The sequence below is a fragment of the Rhinolophus sinicus genome, linkage group LG05 (assembly GCF_036562045.2).
Source record: "Rhinolophus sinicus isolate RSC01 linkage group LG05, ASM3656204v1, whole genome shotgun sequence".
NCBI lineage: Eukaryota > Metazoa > Chordata > Mammalia > Chiroptera > Rhinolophidae > Rhinolophus > Rhinolophus sinicus.
In genome coordinates, this window is record NC_133755.1 from 6,721,981 (window position 1) to 6,741,430 (window position 19,450).

General features: G+C 46.7%; 1 protein-coding gene across 13 annotated transcripts in view; it reads left to right on the forward strand.

Annotated features, from left to right (window-relative positions):
- The window catches only part of LPIN1 (lipin 1), a 111,421-nt gene that overhangs the window by 44,765 nt on the left and 47,206 nt on the right, over nucleotides 1-19,450 (forward strand). For all 13 annotated transcript variants that reach the window (XM_019751161.2, XM_074331697.1, XM_074331698.1 and 10 more), the window contains 3 exons: nucleotides 14,206-14,406; nucleotides 15,152-15,247; nucleotides 18,386-18,696. In XM_019751161.2, the coding sequence (XP_019606720.2) occupies nucleotides 14,206-14,406; nucleotides 15,152-15,247; nucleotides 18,386-18,696 (608 nt within the window). The remainder of the gene's footprint in view (nucleotides 1-14,205; nucleotides 14,407-15,151; nucleotides 15,248-18,385; nucleotides 18,697-19,450) is intronic.

The following is a 19,450-nucleotide window of genomic DNA, read 5'->3' on the forward strand; positions in this document are numbered from 1 at the left end:
CTGTGTGCTCCTGACTCGGACCACAGCTGACTGCAGACCCTGTGATCCAGACACACCTGTTTGCCAACTGCTTCCGGGATAGGATGAGCACATTTACACCATTGCCTTGTTCCCAGGAAGTCCCTCTGTCTCCTTGGAGACACGTGCTTTCTCTTTTCGGTGAAGTCTTCCTCAGCGTTCATGGGTCTCACGACGCATACACCATTGGTTTACAAAAGATACAAGCCACATAGGTTATGGGGTAACAGGGCACCACCACCCAACAAGGCGTTCTCCTTGGCAATTGCTTTGGCAAGAGAGTTTCCTGCCAGTGAACTCTGCATAATTGCTAAGTGCTGCGCAATCTTGGGGTTGCCTTTGGGCTCAGATTTTTGGACAAATGGAAATGCATTACCACTTTGTTGGACTATAAACATACCCTTCTAAGATTTCTATATTCTTTTAACCAATAGTATTCTTTGCCCTTGTCTTTTTGGGGAGGTGCAGTTTACATCTTTGATGTGCAGGCCAGAGCCTTAATTCAAAGTGCAGCCTTTGTTTGCAGCCGTTTGTAACCACAGGATCAGCACCTGGCTGTTATTTGGTGCATGCTCTTTGAAAGTACTTTACATATACCACCTCGCAACAATCCTGTGCAGTGGACTGTGTATGATCCCATTTTACAGATTCGAACCTGAAGCGCTGAGAGGTTAGTAATTGCTCATGGTCACACGTTGGTTGGTCCTGGAGCTGGGACCTGAACACCAACCGTTGCCTGCAGAGCCCACATTCTTACCCCCTGCACTGTAGGCAGCACTCTTGAATGTCCAGGTGGTATTTAGCCCTCCATGAATTGTTGGGGTGGGGTGGGCAGCTGTCACGCAGGAGGAAAAGTCACAAAAGCAGGGCATTCTTTTTGACCAAGACACAAAGTTGGGCAGACGACTCTTGCAGGTATGTGAAGAGAGGATGCAAACCCCTGTGCTCAATGGATGAGTCAATTAAGAGCCAGAGGATGGGTTCCTAGACCTGGGCTGCTTTACCACGTTGGCCTCCCTGTAGTTTCGGTGTCTCCGTCCCCACTGTCCAGACCTTTGGTGCTCCTTGGCAGGGACCCGGGGACACTCATGACATGGGATTGTAAGATCGAGCATTGCAAAACACTAGAGGAGCTGAGCGGTCAGCATTCTGAGCGTTCGGATCAAAGCACCCACCCCTTACCTTTCCTTCTCAGCAGTTTCAGTGACAGGAGACCCTGACTCTGAACGTCCAGTTCTCTGAGGTCATTACAAATTAATGTTAAAGTAACACATGCACATGTGAAAAAACGACGCTCAGAAACCAACACTGAAGTATATATGAGGTCTGACAATTAAGTTCATGAACTCATCCTAGAAAAAGTGCTACATACCTCATAGCTGAATATCACTACAGTCACCTTTGATGTACACCCCTTGTGAAGCTGTGCACTGATGCCAGCGCCTAGTCCACCCTTCAAAGCAATTTTGGAACTTTTTCTGGAATGGTCATCAGAGCTGTCATCATATTACACTTGATGTCCTGACATCAAAATGTCTTCCTTTCAATATTTCCTTTATCTTTGGGTAAAGAAAGAAGTCATTGGGGGCCAGATCAGGTGAGTAGGGAGGTTGTTCCAATACAGTTATTTGTTTACTGGCTAAAAATTCCCTCACAGACAGTGCCGTGGGAGCTGGTGTATAGTCTTGATGCAAAAGCCATGAATTGTTGGCGATAAATTCAGGTCGTTTTCCTCTAACTTTTTCACGCAGCCTTTTCAGCACTTCCAAATAGTAAAGTTGGTTACCTGTTTGTCCAGTTGGTACAAATTCATAATGAGTAATCCCTCTGATATAAAAAAAGGTTAGCAACATCATCATGCAACAAGTTCGTGAACTTAATTGTCAGACCGCGTAGGCGATGTGAAGGTCTCCGCCCATCCCCAGGTCTGGTCCCAGGGTGAGCCTGTGAATGAACCTTGTTTGGGATGGGAACCAGTCCAGAATTTTTATCTGCATATCAGAATATGTGTAAATATAATTCTTAACAAATGGGTTCATGTTGTAAATATTTGTACTTTTTTCACTCAGTGTATACCTTTTCATGTTAGTTTGTGGAGCTACCTCTCCCTCCCCATTTTTTTTGACAGTCTCATAATACTCCATCATATGGTGTGGCTGGTCCATAATTTACTTAACTAGAGTCCTATAGGACTCATTTCTCATTTCCCTATTATAATCAATGCCATAATTACCGTTGGTACATAGGTCTTACAGCAGTGGAGTTGCTGGGGTTGCTAGTGTGTGCAGAAAGTGACCAGACATTGCCACAGTGCTCACCTCGTTAATTATCCTACCAGCAGCGAGTGATGAGTTTGTTTCCCCCACTCTCATCAACCCTGGGGTTTTACAAATTGCTTGGTTTTGGACCTGGACCATCAGAAAGGCCTCCTTTGATTTGTGTACGTTAAATTATGAGTAGGGTTGAATATCTTCTCATATATCATAGATTGTATGAATTCGTCCCTCCTTCCTTCCTTCCCTCCCTTCTCTCTCTCTTTCTCTCTCTCTCTCTCCCGCCCCCCTTCCTTCTCTGTGAACTGTATATATTTTGTCCATTTTTCTATTGGGTTGGTCTGAGGCCATCTTAAATTGACCTTAACATTCTATAGGTGACTGGTGTTAACAGAAACTGTGGGGTTAGGAAAGCTGTGGCTGGGGTTTTGAATTTGGCACAAGTTCCAAGGAGGCAGTGTTTCTTGATAATTTGTGAACCCTGGACTGGAGAAGGATTCTGCCAATTTGGGGATGAAACACTGATTTTTCTGATGTAACAACTAGGAGAGAAGTCACGAGACCTTGACAAAGTGTTAGCAGTGCGACCCTTCTGGAACCTTCCAAGAGCGGAGTATCTCATACTTTGGCAAATCTGTTATGTGTCAGCAGTTGTACAGACTAGCATCTGTGTGGGGCCTCCCGCCCTTGTGAGGCCTGGAAGGAGGAGAACCTTCCCAGGTCCACTCTCCCTTGTCCCTGTATGTCTGGATTGTTCCGGGCACCCGCTTGCTTGGCTCACTTCCTCACCGTGACCCTGCACACCTCCTGCATCCCCGTCCCCTCCTTCCTACAGGATCGCCTGGAGCTTGCTGTCCCCCTCCCCTGGTCCCAAAGCAGGAGTACAAAACAGTCTGACCTGCTTAATTCAGAAAGGGCTTTGGTTGGGGGACCCTAGGGCCAGCTGTTTTTGCTGCTTCGTCACTTCTGACAGGAAGTATTCGTCTGACTTGCTGGCTTTTTAAAAGCTCCTCAAGCTTTTCTAGTCAATTTTCTTATTTTGGACTGGAGCGTCTCCTGAAGAACCCTGACATATGCCAAGAGTATCCCCTCCCCCAACCCCCAAGGGTACTGACGGACATGGAACTTTTGCCTTTTAAGAAGCTTAAGTACCGTGTGCAGGATGGTTGAACTAACTGCATGGAGCAGCTGATGGACTCACGCAGCCCAGAACTGGCCAGGAGGGTAGTCCCTTGCCCACAGGTGTGATGCCAGGGGCAGGATGAAGCCCAGGTATCTTGACTTTCGGTCTGTTGTTCTTTTCCCTGCATCACGGTGCATCTTAAGTCATACTCCCCCCCCCCTTTTTTGTCATTTACACGTGATTTATCATCCTTGCCCGCTGATAAGTCTCCACAATGCCCTGAAAAAAGACTTCCTCCTTGCCATTACTATGGATCACAAGAGGAAGATATGCTATTTGTGAACCAATTTAATTTTCATGCAGGTCTTATTAGTCATTATACCATTTTTGGGATTTCTTAGAAACTGTCTTTTTTTTTTTTTAATGCTTTGGTTGAAAACCAACCTGTATCTCATAACCTCCAGGTGAATGTGGTCTGCAGCCGTACGTTTGTACCTGTGCTCAGAGCTGGTTAGACTTGGGCCTGGACACCAGATGGAGCTACAGACAAATGTGCTTAGAGAGCAGCGGTGGGGGGGTGATGACTGCGGCACCCCCATCCTCATGAGGCCCAGCTGGGGGGCTGGCAGTGCCTGGCTAGGGTGTTAGTGCACAAGGGCTGTCACATAGCCAACCTCAGGTGGCTCAAGGACCACCAGCAGAATAAAGACTGAGATGTCCCTGGGCTCCGAGGACCTGTGGGGAGGGGGAACTCCAGGGAGGCAGATTCTGTCATGGCTTTGAGGTAGAACCGTCCTAATTAAAAGCCAAATGGCTTAAATACTCCTAGTGATGGGGTGCTCACTCTCCCAGAACAAAGTCTTCAGTTTTCAGAAAGGTTGTAAATGGACATCAGTAATCAGTCGTTCCATAAATGAGCCAGGTAAGGTATGGTGAGACTTTCAGCTTCTCGAGGACAGGAAGCAGTCTTACCTGGGCCAAACCCTGAGCTGGGCACAGGGGAAGCACCTGTGTACGTAATCTGTGCTGCGTGAGTGGGGAATGGATATGTGTAGAAAGGGGTGGGGATTGGCTAGTCACTCACCTGTCCCCAGAGACAACTTTTAGACATTCCAGGTAGATCAGGATAAGAAGGAGGAGTGGGGAGATTTTTATCTGTGAGTACTTAGACTTCCCTAGTAAAATCTTTTTGCCCTTTTTCTTCATTAACACAAAAGTAACAAGCCCCCTTTCCGAGCTGCAAGGTCCATAGGCTTTCCCCTGATTCTTGGAGCTGGTGCAGGGTGCAGCCGAGTCCGTGCGCCTCAACTGAACACCTTCTTCCTTACCTGTGTGTGCCACCTGGAGATGGCAGAGGCTGTCCGCTGCTCTCGGACCGACTGGCAAGCACAGGAACACCGCTGGAGCATGCAGACCAATTTCCAAACCAGACACCAGCTTAGGAAAAGGAATAACAACTATTAAAGTGTCCTGCAGTGGATAATTTTGGCTTCATCATTGGAGAAGTGAATATATTTGCACATACTGTGTGTTATATCCTCCTGCGGCATGTGTGTGCTGCCGCATGTGTACTTGGGACTGTGAAGTCACACTGATGATTTGCAGGATTTTCTTACCTGGATTTGAGTGCTGGCTGCCACCCCTTATCTGCATTAGGACCCTGAGCAAGTTACGTAAACTCTAGATCTTAGTTTCCTTCTCTGCAAAATGGGAAAATTATATCCTTTGCATCATTATGATAAACAAGTAAATAATTTTAACTCATTATTATCACCATCTGGACCATGTACCAACCGTCATGGTATGTGAAAATGAACAGTGGATTTAAAGATTTGTGTCACACTGGTTTGCTGCTGTTCCTTTCTTTCCCTGGGGTTGCTGGTAAATTCAGTGGATATTTAGAAGTCTCTCTGATGTGCTCCTTTAACCAAAGTAGCCGGCTGGCTGGGACATGACAGATTGCACAGTGTCCCTTGAACAGGAGCTCAGTAGAGAGCAGTCGCCAGCAGCAGCCCGTTCTGTACCCGGATGCGTAATCCCGCTGCTGATAAGGAATACAAAGCAGGCCTCGTCCAGGGCGGATGTGGGGTTGGTTTTACAATCCAGCAGCTCCGTGTGGGCCTTAAACCCACATTCCACAGGTGTTCCTTAAGCACCTGCTGTGAGGGTGGAGGTGACAAACACAACAGGTATTTTCTCTGTGCACAGGCGAGGATTAGTGGCAAAGCTCTCTTCAGGAAATGGTGACTCATTCTGAGCACAAGAAAGGTCAAAGGAAGTGCCAAAGACAGCTTCAGTTCAAACAGAACGAAGAGAGGGCTTTTGACCTGCTAGTTCCCTGGGGAGAGTTTTGAATTTACCTTCTAAGAGGCTCTGAGGACATATGGCTGATGAGGGTCTCAGTACTTGTGAAAATATCACATCTAGAGCCAGATTTCGCAGGTCACTTACTCAGGGAGGTAGTGACCTGGCAGCCGGTGGTGAGGCTTCTTCCGCAGACAGGTGGTGCTAACACCTTGCTCCCATACACACAGCGTAAACATGTTGAAGGAAGACCATCATCACCTCCAGGCCTTCAGACCCCAAATTTTGTGCAGTTGCTATTTTTCAGACTCTTATGTTTTATTTCATGGCCTGTTTGTTGGCAAGAGATGCCTTATGGGCCTGTTATTTAAACTATGTTTGCAGTGAATTTTGTGTGGGGCATTGTCTTTACGAGTTTTACCTTCCAGGGAGAGAACATTTTCTGTATTTTTTTTGTGTTTGTTTGTTTTTTAAAATTTCTTCCAATTTTTAAATTTTAGCACTTTCCCCTCATATCTAGACTTGCCCAGCTACTTCAGAGGTGGAGGGTGCACCTTTGTATCTGTACGTCTGGAAATTTTTGTGGTTGACCCCCCACCCCCCCAACACACATTCTTTACCACCTTCCCCCATCTCCCTCTTGGACCCCCGCCCTCTGCCCCCCTCCCCAGGTTTTTGCTTGGGATGAAGTATTTGTTTTGTGATGTTATTATGACCAAGTCATAGAATCATAAACTTAAAGCCCCATCACATTCTTGAATTCCCTCTACAACCTCTTTGCCAGGTGGTGGTTTAGACACTGAACACTTCCATCGATGGTGAGCTCACTCCCTCTAAAGATCAGTTCTTAGAAGCTTGGTCTCGTAGATTATGCTTTCCACCCTGACTGTGGACCGGCCTCTCTGTAATTCCGACTTTAATTACCATCTGTAATTAATTACCAGTCTATGACTGTCTCTACAGTACTAGATGCCAAGTAAATGTGAGCTGAATACTATTTGACATTAGAACTACATGACTGCCATCTGTTTTGCTAAAGCCACACGAGTGATTTTCGTTCACTGGGCCTCGCCCATTGATACCAGTTTTGTCCAGGAGATGAGGGAGACAGCACAGTGCAAAGGAGAGCAGGGTGGGCTAGGGCTCCAGCCTGGGCTCCCGTCCCCACTCTGCCTCTTTCTGGTCGTGCTGCTCTGAACGAACGCCACACACCCTGGACCCTGGTTCCTCCCCAGAAATGAGGCAGCTGGGCCTGAGTGCTGCCCCTCGTTGCTTAAATTTGCATCAGACGGCCTCCTATGTGAAGGGGTTTTGCACATTGCGAGTGCCCCGCAGGTGTAACGGGAGGTTTGGTGGCCTTTTCCTGGCATTCGGTAAGTGATGTAATAAGGGTTTGCAGGGGAAACGGGATGGCGTTGGGTCTGATGGCTTCACAGGACTACTTTCTCTCCAAAGTTAGTAGACTCCCTTCTTGGATTTCCAAGCCCTTACGTCTCTCCCAGCATTATATCTGTCTCATCTCCGGTAATTATCCCGGGAGCTGCTGGCTGAGCTGTCAGGTAAGAGGCAGCCAGTCCAGGCTGCACCTGCAGCTGCCCGGAGAGCCCATGAAAACAAGGGTTGGGCTCAGGGCTGTGCTGAGGGACAATTTAACATCAGGCAGGCAGTAGGATTTGTTTTCTCAGAGAGCCTGGAATTCTCTTTCGTGCTGGATGTCCTTTCAAAGATGAATCAAGGTTCACTTCTGCTGAAACTCGAGTACAGTTGGGTAATTTGTTTTCAGTAGTTCTACTCCATTTGTTTCTAGTACATTTCCTCATTTCTCTTTATGTACCAACTCATTCCTCATTCAAGCACTATAGAGGACGGTGCACCCCTGTGTGACCATGACAGCCCTGAGGCCGTGTGTGTCCCCCTCCACAACACAAATTCACACCCTCCTGCCTACCACCGCTCCCATCCCAGTCTGTCACCATGGTCACCATAAGTAAGTCCATTTCACCTGAGCCCTAGTCCTTGATGCTGGGGCATTTATTTGTTTTCATGTAAGAGGGAGGCAGCTTTGATCGTGCACCCTCTGCTTCCGTGGAAATGTGTTCTAAACCAATAAAGCACTTTCACTTTTGAAAGGTAATCACCATATAGACCGTGATTCCCCGAAAATAAGACCTAGCCGAACCATCAGCTCTAATGCTGTCTTTTGGAGCAAAAATTAATATAAGACCCCTTATTTTACTGTAAGACCCGTTCTTATATAATATATAAGACCCGGTCTTATTAATTTTTGCTCCGAAACACGCATTAGAGCTGATGGTCTGGCTAGGTCTTATTTTTGGGGGAACACGGGATTTAATTCAGTCACTCCAGAGGTACCTAGCTTAACAGACAAAATAAGATTAGACTCCTGTCTTTCAAATATTGATGGATCTAGTCAAAGGAAGCGCGGGAAGTTGTGAAAGAAATCGTGGCCGTGTATGACTGCAGACATTTCCCAGGTCCCTGGGGCTGGGCCAGGTACCATGTGAGGGTGAGCAAGCCGCCCGCTGTCCTCAGGAAAGCAGACTGGCTTGCTGGACAGGGGTCTGTCCAGCCACTTGACAACTGACAGGCCACAGTCGTCAAGCATCTGCCCGGGATGGGATGTGAGGTTGTTCACCGAGCCCGAGGGCTGAGGAGGAGGTTCAGGTCACAAGAGAAGGCGTTGCTGTGGGCGTGTTTATGAATGAGGTGTGCTGGACAGCAGGTGAGGGCTTGAAGGAGGCAACAGGAAATACGTACGGACGAAGGTGTGATCAGAGAACTCTTGCGGGACACTTAAGTGTCAAAGGGAAGGAGGTAGAAGGAAAAGAAGAGGTGAGAAGGATTCAGCAAAAGTGGTGATTCTGAGAGTTGTGTTGATGGAGAGTTTTGCATTCGTCTGGACCCTGGCTGAGGTGAGGTTTCCCACCACTGAATCCTGCTCTTCCACCTTCTCAGGGAGAATAGTGGGACATGTTACATGTTGCACCACGTCACCATTTCGTTTTCAAGGAGCAAACCCACACTATTAAAGTGGAGAAACTGTTATTTCCTAGATACGGTGCCTCTGATAACGTTATAGTTGAGAGGACTAGAAAGAGAATTGGAATCATTTTTTCCCACTTGTGTAATAAATGAGTGAAACTACTGATTCCTGAGTTGATGACTAAGGGGTGTGGCCTAAAGTAATTCGAATTCCCCTATTTAGTTTTAATAATTGCTATTCAAGTTGAACATGCTATTATTAATGCTGTAAATAGACTCCCAGGTGGAAATACACTTTTGGATATTTATGTTCCTCGATGTATTATCTCTTCAAGTACTGTAGTAAGTATAATACTTTCTAACTTACAGAAAACTATCCGGAAAGGTGGCATTCCAATGGGATGTGATAACCTCAGAAAATTAGTGTTATTCCAGAAGGTCAAGCGAGAAAATGTCGCAATAAGAAATATATATGTTTATTTGTTTCTTAACCTCAGAGTTGCTCTGAAAATCCACAGCATAGCTGAGAGAACCCCAGTTTGGTCGAAGGGTTTTTGTGAGGTTTGGCTCAGCTCTCCTTGAAAACCTTTTGAACTGCGGTTGGGGAATCCAATTTCAAGTGGTAAATGAAGCCCTGTCAAGTGAAGCAGCTATTTCTTGCCAGATTTTGCGATTAAAATCAATAGATTGAAAAGTAATTTCGGTGTGGGTGAGTGAAGAACGGTGTCTCAAAGCTGTTCAATGGGAAATTGAACCATTTTGTTTTGTTCTCTGTGGGGTTTACTTATCTTGGGTTACCTTGAGGCAGTTAGGATACTTTCTCCTTCAAAACAAATATTCCCCTCCCTGCCTGATCATGTGACTTCGTGAAAAAAACGATAACAGTAATGAGATTAACTGTGCAAGTGTAGGGAGGGGAGTCCATCAGCCTGGTTTGCCTGGCTGCTTATCTCCAGGTCAATCGAATGAGCTTCTTTTCTTGAGCCTTTTACTTCAAAGCAAACTGCAGGAAGTGGGACTTTGGAATTGGTGCCCAGCTGGTTTATTCTTGTATTCCTTAAATATTTGTCCAGCATTTATTTAGAGGAGATCCTGGAGGAGGGGCAGATAAAAAAGAGCCGTGGTCCCCCCCATCCCCGGCCTGTGCCCCCCCCAAGCCAAGCAGATGTCTGAGATGAACTGGGCCCACCTCAGTGGCTCTCCCCGTAATAGGCGGCGTCCCATGCCTCCTGGGCCCAAGCTGTCTTCCAAAGAAAATTTTAAAGCAAATACTGTTCATCTTTCTGAAATGAGTTCTGGTTAATGCAGTAGTCTCCTTTACCCCCTTAATTTTTTTTTTTTAAATTGTGGTAAAATACAATCTACAGTTGTAACCATTTTTAAGTGTGTAGTTCAGTACATATCATAAAAATACTTCCGTGTTGAGGCACCCATCACTACCATCCCGCTGCAGAACGCTTTTCATCTTGCAGGAAGGCGCTCAGTACCCATTAGACACTCACTCCCCGCCCCGCGTCGCTGTTGCACTTGCTGTTTCTTTGAGTTTGTCTCCTCTAGCGACCTCATGTACGTGCCATAGTATAGTATTTGCTCTTTTGTGACTGGCTTGTTTATTATTAGCATAATGTCGTCAAGGTTCATCCATAATGTAGCATGTGGCAGTTTCCTTCCTTTTTAAGGCGGAATAGTACTCTGTTGTGTGCATGTACCACATTTTATCCACTCACCTGTTGATAGACGCTTGGGTCGTTTCCACCCTTTGGCTGTTGTGAATAATGCTGCTGTGAACTTGGGTGTGCAAATATCTCTTGGAGTTTTGAATATATTCTCAGAAGTGGAATTGCTGGACCATATGATACTCGTAGTTTTAATTTTTTGAGCAACTGCCACACGGTGTTATATAGTGGCTGCACTGTTTTGCGTTTCCGCCGACAGTCACGTCCTCGCCAACACTTGCTTTTTTTCTGTGTGTTTAGATGGTAGCCATCTTAATAGGTGTGAGGTGGTCGTATTCTCCCTTTTAAAAAATTCTCAGTGCTCAGCTAAGGCAGCCCCAGGCTGTACATGTTGAGGACTGGAGCTTATTGCCAAGTGGGACCATGACCCTGTCATTTGTTGAGAATTATGGAGCAGATTTCCTGCTTCTAAAATGGAGGTATTTTCAGATTTGCTCTTCCTGAATCACTTCCCATTCTGGGCTTTTATCTTTAAAATGAGGATATCGGAACAAACACCCAATCAGGATCCTGCCAGCTTCAAAACCCTTGGATTCTGGACGGTAACCTTGAGTTTGCTCAGCAACAAGGGGGAGGGATGCTTTGTTCTTGAGGACAGGAGAAGAGGAACATTGAGCTTAAATTATTAAAGATGCCCTTTGAGCTGCTAAGAATCAAGGAGCGCAGGCTTTATCTTGGATCGGTTGGAGCTGGAATTGCACCTCGCAGGCCATCTAGGCCACAGCCCTCATTTTACAGACGAGAAGCTGGGATGTGGAGACGTGGTAATACTATCCAGTTATGAGCTTGCTCTTTCTTATGAATAAAAAGTGTTGCCTGGCGGGTCCAGGGGTCTTCTCAGGAGCCGCGTTAGCAGCAGCAGTGGCACTGGTGTGAGTTCGGGGCCTCAGCGCTGGGGAGTGGTCACATGTCATTCAGCGATGAGCACAGCTCCTGTGTGAGGTGCATGAAGTTAGAGAAGCCGTGGGGGATGCGGGAGGCGAGGGGGCTGCAGAGGCCTGTGATCCTGGCCGTTTGCTTAATTGCGTGTTGCTTGTCCTTCAGTTTTCTCATCTGACAGGCCTCACACCTACAGGGCTGTATTGTGAATCACGTGAGCGTGAGGTAATTACATGAAAGAAACCGTGCGAGATGCTGTTGGTCCTGCCTGCCCCTAGCTGTGCAGGCAGAGGTTTACCTCTCGGTAAGCACAGTGTGTTCAAATCGGGGTTGAACTCTGTGGTGGTGATTTCTTTTATAAAACGATTCCCTGTAAAAAAGTATCAGGGTTACGAGGAATCCTTTTTTATATTGTTCATCTTCTCAGGAACTATCCCCCCTCCCCTTTCTGCATGAATAGTTAATTTGCGCCACTAAACGCACTTCGGAATCATGTGATTTTATATATTTATGTGCATGTGGCTCGTGTTTGCGTGGAGGCTGGACAGCTCTGGCAGTGACTGTTTATGGGGAGCAGGTCTGTGTGCATCTTGTAGGTGTTCACTGAATGTGTTAAGGCATTTCCTCATCTGAGGGAGGATGGTCGTGAATCCCGAGGGCATCATTTAATCCTGAAACGAGAAGTGACGGCTTTCTCAGTCTCTTTCCTTGGGAGGTTTTGTTCATGGCTTTCAGCTCCCTGAGCTGTCCTAAATTAGAGTGAGATCCACGGTTCTGGTTTGCCCAGTGCTTGCAGGGCATCTTATCATCACGTTTGAGCCTCAGAGTCCTTATTTGAAAATTGGGGTGCTCATATCACTTCTACTTATAGAGGTTGGGGTGAGGCTTCCAACAGGTGTTTTTTGTTTGTTTGTTTCTTAAACTTGAAAGGACAAGGCTTGATTTTTGGACTCAAGGAGAATCTGGCTTCACCACGGGACAGGAGAAACACATGGCAAAATAGACACATTAGAGTAAGAAAGTTCACAGAACCAAACTGTGTGAGTGAGGCTAGTGAGGGACAGGTGAGCACAGGCTGTGGTGGCCGCTGGATCCTTGTAAGGAACCTGAGGTGGGTGGGGTCAGCGTGTCCCCAGGCAGGTCATCGCCGTGGGGAACTGAGGCACGTGGGCTGGGGGAAAGGGCGACATCCTAGGATCCATCGATTGGAAGTCACATGTGCAAACCCTTCCTACTCAGGTGGCATTTGAACCATGTGGCCTCACTGGTCCAGCACAGCGTTCAGTGGGCAGAGAGGAGGGGAGGAGAGGGTCTGGACATGGCCCTGAAGTGTAAGTGCTGCTAGAGCTGGGAGGAAGGGACCCAGAGAGAGAAGGACTTGGTGGGGGCTGGAGGGTGGGTGGTGGGGCGGTCCAGTGAAGAGGAGTGAGATGGGGCGGCCAGAGCAAGACCGCAGAGAGAGACTTCAGTGCTTTGGGCTGGGCTGAGGTGTCTGAGTCACATCAGGGCAGGTGACAGGGCACTACCATGGGACTGGAAGCTGTGGCTGTGCCGAGCTGGGCCGTCGTCGGGTGTGGGTCAGCACCGGGTGGTGGACAGAGCCCGAGCATCGTGCCCGCTCAGACTCCTGCAGTTCTGGGCCTGGATATCTCTTGCAGTGTCCCTTTGCCTCTGTTTCTTCTGTCACTGCCCTCTTTCAGGCTGGCATCAGTTCTTGTCTACACCATCCACAGCCACGAATTGGTCTTCCTGCCTTCAGTTTCTTTTGTTGCCAGACTTCTTTACATTTTTATGACGACGTTTTTTCCTAAGTCCTGGTCTGAATTGTCATTTTGTTGTTCGTGAATCTCTGTGATCGTGGCTTCACACCGCTACATAGCGACGTCAGACTCTCTTAGCGTGGTTTCAACTCTCTGTCCTTCCCCTGCACATTCTCTGGGGCAGACACAGCCCGTCTTTGTGTCTTTGCCCACACCTGTCCTGCAGGGCCTTTCCTACCTGAAAGCCTTCCAGCCCCCCTCCAAACCGTCCAGTGCCAGCTGCTCTGTGATGTAGTCGCCACTGTCCTTGGTCCTAACTCCCTCAGCGTTTCCTTACACAACACACATACACAACGTATTTTAGTGAGCTGTGTTTTACCTCTCTCTCCTTTATGAGACGGCCAGTCCTTTCAGTGGATCAGGCTGTGTCTTATTTATCTCTGAGCCCCCAGCACCAGGGCCTTTTGTAGAGTAGACACCCTGGATGTTTGCTGAGTGAATCTCAATCGATTAGCTGGTCAGAGAAATGAAAGCCGAGCATAGCTGTGCCCTGGAGCGTGGGAGCCAGGCAGGAAGGCAGGCAGGCAAAGACCCAGGACGGAATTGGTCAAATAATAACCATTTTTCTCTGAAGTAAAGGTAGTTATTTTTTTTTTTTTTAACTAAGTAAGTACCTTCTCTCCTTGGCACAGTGGGAGGATACTAAGAGGTATCAAATACAGTCTTTTCTCTCAAGAGTCTTGAGATTGAGTCTGTAAAACCTGCATGTAGTGAGAGAACGCACAGGTGGCCATAGCGACCCCGGTGCTCTAAAGGGGTACTTGTTGACCTCAGCGAGGAAGGGCCAGTGCTGACTGAAATGAGGCCTCCTGGGGTCTCCAGGGTGGAGGTTGGTGGGCTTGCTGTTTGGGGTGGGGAAGATGGGCAGCAGGGGTGGGTGTTGTGGAGCCCATTCCAGTGGAACAGAATGATCCCGGCCAGGTGTCAAATCAGACATGTAATCCATGTTGCCGAAATGAGGAGTTTTTTTTGGCTGGCTCTGGATAAATGGCCTTCCCCGAATTAATTGTTTGTGTGTCTGTGTGTTTTGTTTGTATCTCTGTTTTTAGGCTCAAACCATGAATTACGTCGGGCAGTTGGCGGGCCAGGTGTTTGTCACCGTGAAGGAACTCTACAAGGGATTGAATCCTGCCACCTTGTCTGGGTGTATTGACATCATTGTTGTCCGCCAACCCAACGGGAGCCTTCAGTGCTCCCCTTTCCACGTCCGCTTTGGGAAGATGGGGGTCCTGCGCTCCCGAGAGAAAGTGGTAAGACCGTAGGACCCAGGGACCTGGGGGACGGGTTCTCTTCTTAGATGAAATCATCACATTTCTGTGGCTTCACATCTCCGGAGCTTGTCGCAGACCCAGATTTTTAGCTTTCTGTTGGCAAGGGCTGTGCACTGAGTTAACAATTGCAAATGGAAATTGTCCTGGTTACTATGGCTGTTGTAAAGTACTCCACATTTTAGTGGCGTAAACCAACTGTTTATTGAGCTCCTGAGTTCTGTGGGTTAGGAATTCAGACCAAGTACAGCAGGTCCGTGTTTGTCTCTGCTGTCTGGGGCCTCAGCTGGAAGGCTCAAGGCTGGGGCTGGAGTCCTCTGAAGACACATGCCTGGCAGCTCTTGGCCCGATTCTCAGCGGGAAGGCCGCCTGGGTGTCCTCACAACATGGCGGCTGGCTACAAGGGTGAGCGTCTCCAGAGAGAGAGAGAGAGAGAGAGAGAGAGAGAGAGACTTTTTTTCTGTCCTAGCCTCTGAAATCACATAGTGTCATGACTATGGTTTGTGCTCTACGTGTTGGGGCCATCATAAGCCTGACCAAGCTGAAGGTGGGGGGTGGGTGGGGCAGGGGAGGGGACTCTATCCCTTGATGAGGAAGAGCAGGTGGCCCCACACTGACTGAATTTAGAATTGTGTGGTATTTTGGGATGTATGTGATTAAAGTGTGGGTGGGGACCCATGGCCATCCCCCATGAGGTCTGTTGCGAAGACGTATGTTTTCCTTTCAGGTTGACATAGAAATCAACGGGGAGTCTGTGGATTTGCACATGAAGTTGGGAGATAACGGAGAAGCGTTTTTTGTTCAAGAGGCTGATAATGATCAGGTAAGGAAGGCTGGGTGGTCAAGGTTACTGCCAAGGTGTGAGCTTTGAGCAATGCTTATGTGGGAGACACAGTGGAATTGTGGGTGGAGAGGCGATGCCGGGGCTGGCTGTGTGAAGATGGCAGCAGAGAAGAGCAGCTGTTTCCCTGTCCTGGGGGCTTGAGCCAGAAAGGCTGGGTGTGTGCTGTGTCCACGCAAGACTCGCAGTCCTGGCTGTTTGAGTTTGCTCCCTATCTCCAAGGAGACAGAGTAGCTGAATCACACTGGTCTGATCCCTTGTCCAAAGCGTGCAAATTATACTGGTGTCAAATTATACTCAAATGGCTGAGTGTTCTAATTTTTGTTTAATGAGTGAGCAGATCACTTTAATTTTTATTATTTAAAAACTTTTAACACCCTCATTGAGGTATTTCTTGTAGCATACAGTTTATCCATTTCAAGTGTATAATTCAGTGGTTGTTAGTATTTTCATAGATATGTGCGACTATTACCACAGTCAGTTTTGGCTCACGTTCATCACCTCAAAAAGAAACTCTGTGCCCTTTGGCTATCACCTCCCCATCACCACCACCACCTGGGCCCTAAGCAACCACTAATCTACTTTCTGTGTCTGTCGATTTCCCTCCTCTGAACTTTGATGTGAACAGGATTGTGTAGTATGTGGTCTTTCATGCCTCTCTTCTTTCACTGAGCATAATGTCTTCAAGGTTCATCCCTGTTGTCGCGTGTGTCAGTACGTCACTCCTTTGTGTGGTGAATGGCATTCCATTATATCCGTGCACCACATCGTGTTTGTCTTTTCATGTGTTGATGGACAAAAGGTTGTTTCCACCGTTTGGCTGTTGTGAATAATGCTCTGTGAACATTTGTGTACAGGTTTTCATATGGACGGATATTTTCATTTGTCTTGGGTGCATACCTGGGAGTGGAATTGCTGGGTCAGATGGTAACTCTCTGTTGAACATTTGAGGAACTGCCAGATGGTTGTCCAAGGCTGCTGCACCATTTGCATTCCCATCAGCCATGCTTGAGTGCATTTGTCCACTCTCACCAGTACTTGGTACCTGACTTTGTGACTGTAGGCATCCTAATGGGCCTGAAGTGGTATCTCATGGTGGTATTGATTTGCATTTCCCTCATGACTAATGATATTGAGCATCTTTTCAAGTGCTTATTAGCCATTTGGATGCATTCTTTGGAGAAATGTCTATGCAGATTGTTTGCTTATTTTTAAATTGAGTTATTTATCTTTTTTAAATTGAGTTTTAAGAGTTCATTATGTATTCTAGATACAAGTCCCCAATCAGATATATGACTTACAAATAGTTTCTTCCATTATGAATGGCCTTTTCACTTTCTTGATGGTGTCCTTTGAAGCACAAAACTTTTTAAATTTTGGTGAAGTCCATTTTATCTACTTTTTTCTTTTGTTGCTTATGCGTTTGGTGTCATATTTAATAATCCTTTGCCAAGTTCAAGGTCATGAAGATTTATCCCTATGTTTTCTTCTAGATAAACCACTTCTTTTTACTCTCACTCACTGAGAAAGCCACTCTGATATAGTGATTTCTCTATAAATCCCACTTGAATTAGTTCCTGTAGGGGCAGATGCAGGAACTAATTAAAACTAATCCTGATTAAAAAGGAATGGCTCTAGGCTCTAGAACAAATGTCCATACTTACAGTTTCAGGAAGCAATTCATCTCAGATTCTGCTTCCATTTGGAGCAAAGGTGTGACCTATGAGGAGGCCAGCATCCCTGCCCGGTGCCTTCCGTCTTCTGTAATTACCTGCCTGGCCAGCAGGAACCCCTGCCTGTCTGCTCTTCATCTTCCCATCCAAAGGGAAGGCTGTGGAAATGATTACTTAGTTCCTAATGGTGCTCTGACAGGAGCTCTTCCCACCCAAGTGGACTCTTGCATTTTTAACTTCCGTTTGCCCATTGGCTTTAGACAGATTTTATGCTGTCAGAGCTGAGGAAGAGTTCTGGGCAAGACGCCACGGAAGCTGCAAGCTGCAGAGGGAGCCGATGGGTGGGATGGGGTTTGGGAGGCCAGAGTGTGTTCTGTCCCATACGGATGCCCCTTTCTGTCCCTGAGAGGCTGCTGGACGTTGGGGAGCCTGTGTCCTTCCTCACCAGATTGCTACAGGATACTGTCTCTCTTCCACCTGCAGAGGCCCACCCTTTCTTTTTCAGTTGCTGGAACCTTCTTTTCCGCTCTTGACCCAGTGTCAACGCTCTCGGCATTTCTTCTTCAGGTGGTCCAGTTGAGCCCCTGAGTGAGATGACCTCTCACGTCCCTTCCAGCGGAGGCTGCTGCTCTCAGATGTAGACTTTCTATCTCTGTAGCACGTTTGATGTTCTCTGAGCTACTTTACACGATCAGCTGCATGTTTCTGTTTATCCCCTCTCTTTTTATACATATTCTTCTTGTTTCTAGGTTTCTCATAACAAATGAGTCATTCGTTAATAAAATGATTGCTCTAGTTTTTAAAAACCTGGTGAGTCCTTACACAGCTAATGACAGGCTGTGTTTTTTTTCCTTTTGTTTTTAAGCAGAGGGTCAATATGTAGTTACTCGGCAACCACGTCCCACCACATCCCTGGGTGTGCTCTGGCACAGGCAGGCACTTGGGCACAGTGGAGGGGACTGTTTGGTGTTTTTCTTTTTAAAATTAGTGTCTTAATTCAGTGCATATTAAAAAATGCATACACATTCTCTCTCTTACATGCACACACCGTTACCCACACTGAAATGCAAAATTGAGTCCAGTTCCCAGGGTAATGTGTTGACTCAAAAAGCCCATTTTTTTTTTTTTTTTGGCTTTACTCCGGATAGTTCAGAAAAAGGTGAATTTCGGCGGCCTGAAATCACTCATAATTACTTTGCTTTGTTATAATTATGAAAATGTGGAATTCAGTACAAAATAGCATTTAATGAATTGTTGACTGTGTGCTCTTGTATCAAGTCTGGCAGCCACGTCTCCAGGTCACTGTGACATTTAGTCCCACTGCCTGCGTGGCCCTCCCTGAGAAAGGCTGGGGCTCCTGAATGAACAATGGCAGGCCTTCGGCACGACCCTGCTCCTTAACCCAAATTAACGAGACTCTTTTGTGAAAATATTTTCTGTCCTTTAGGAGGTAATCCCGATGCACCTGGCCACCTCCCCGATCCTGTCGGAAGGAGCCTCGCTAATGGAATGCCAGCTGAAGAGGAACTCTGCAGACAGGATGAGAAGTCTGGACCCCAACACGGCAGCCCCAGTCTTACCTCCCAGTGAGACCCCTTCAAGTGGCTCTTTAGTGAAGAAAAGAAGAAAAAGGAGGAGAAAGTCCCAGCTGGACAGCCTGAAAAGAGATGACAATGTGAACACATCTGAAGACGAAGACATGTTTCCCATAGAAATGAGTTCTGATGAGGAGATGGACCCGCCAGAGAGCAACAGCAGGTGAAAATGTGAATCAGAGGCAGGACCCACATGAGAACTGAGTGACATAATTTTTCTAGAGCTTTTTATGAATGTTTTTCCCCAGAATTCCTTATTCTTCTGTTAGTATATTTTAGACTGAATTTTGGAATCCTGTGGCCCCAATCTTAATGTATCAACAAGGTTTGCTGTAGCTACAACTAAGAGACAGTTGGGAATGCCAGACCTCTTTGGCTGCTAACGTCCCCATTCCAGAACAGAGGCGAGAAACAGGAACTGACCAAACTAACACTTCACGCACGAAACCGTAGTTTCAGAACCCCCTTATTCCTATTTGAGCACCAACTACGTACACGGCGCTTGGCTGATTTTGTAGCTTGGAGCTGATCTGTGATCGGCTTAGGGTTGCAAGTCAATGTAGAATGTGACCAGTTTTCTCTACACGCAATCTTTTCCTTTCCAGTTTTGATTAGACCCAGAGTTGAATGGACCACCCTGTTTTGTTTTTCTTTGCTTTTAGCAGTGTGGTGAAATTCTGTTTCTGTGTATTACCATTTTTGGTGAAAAATGCCAGTTTTAAAAGAAAACTCATTTGACCTTTCAGATTTTTATGTAATTCAGTATAATTTTTGATAATAAAACAATTATCTTGTTAACATAAAGTCCAAATACTTGAACAAAGTAATTTTACATTTGTAATTCAGCCAAAGCATGAACATACAAAATGTATCTTTCCTCTCCGCTGCCTGGAATATGGCTGGGTGGTTTTAAAAGA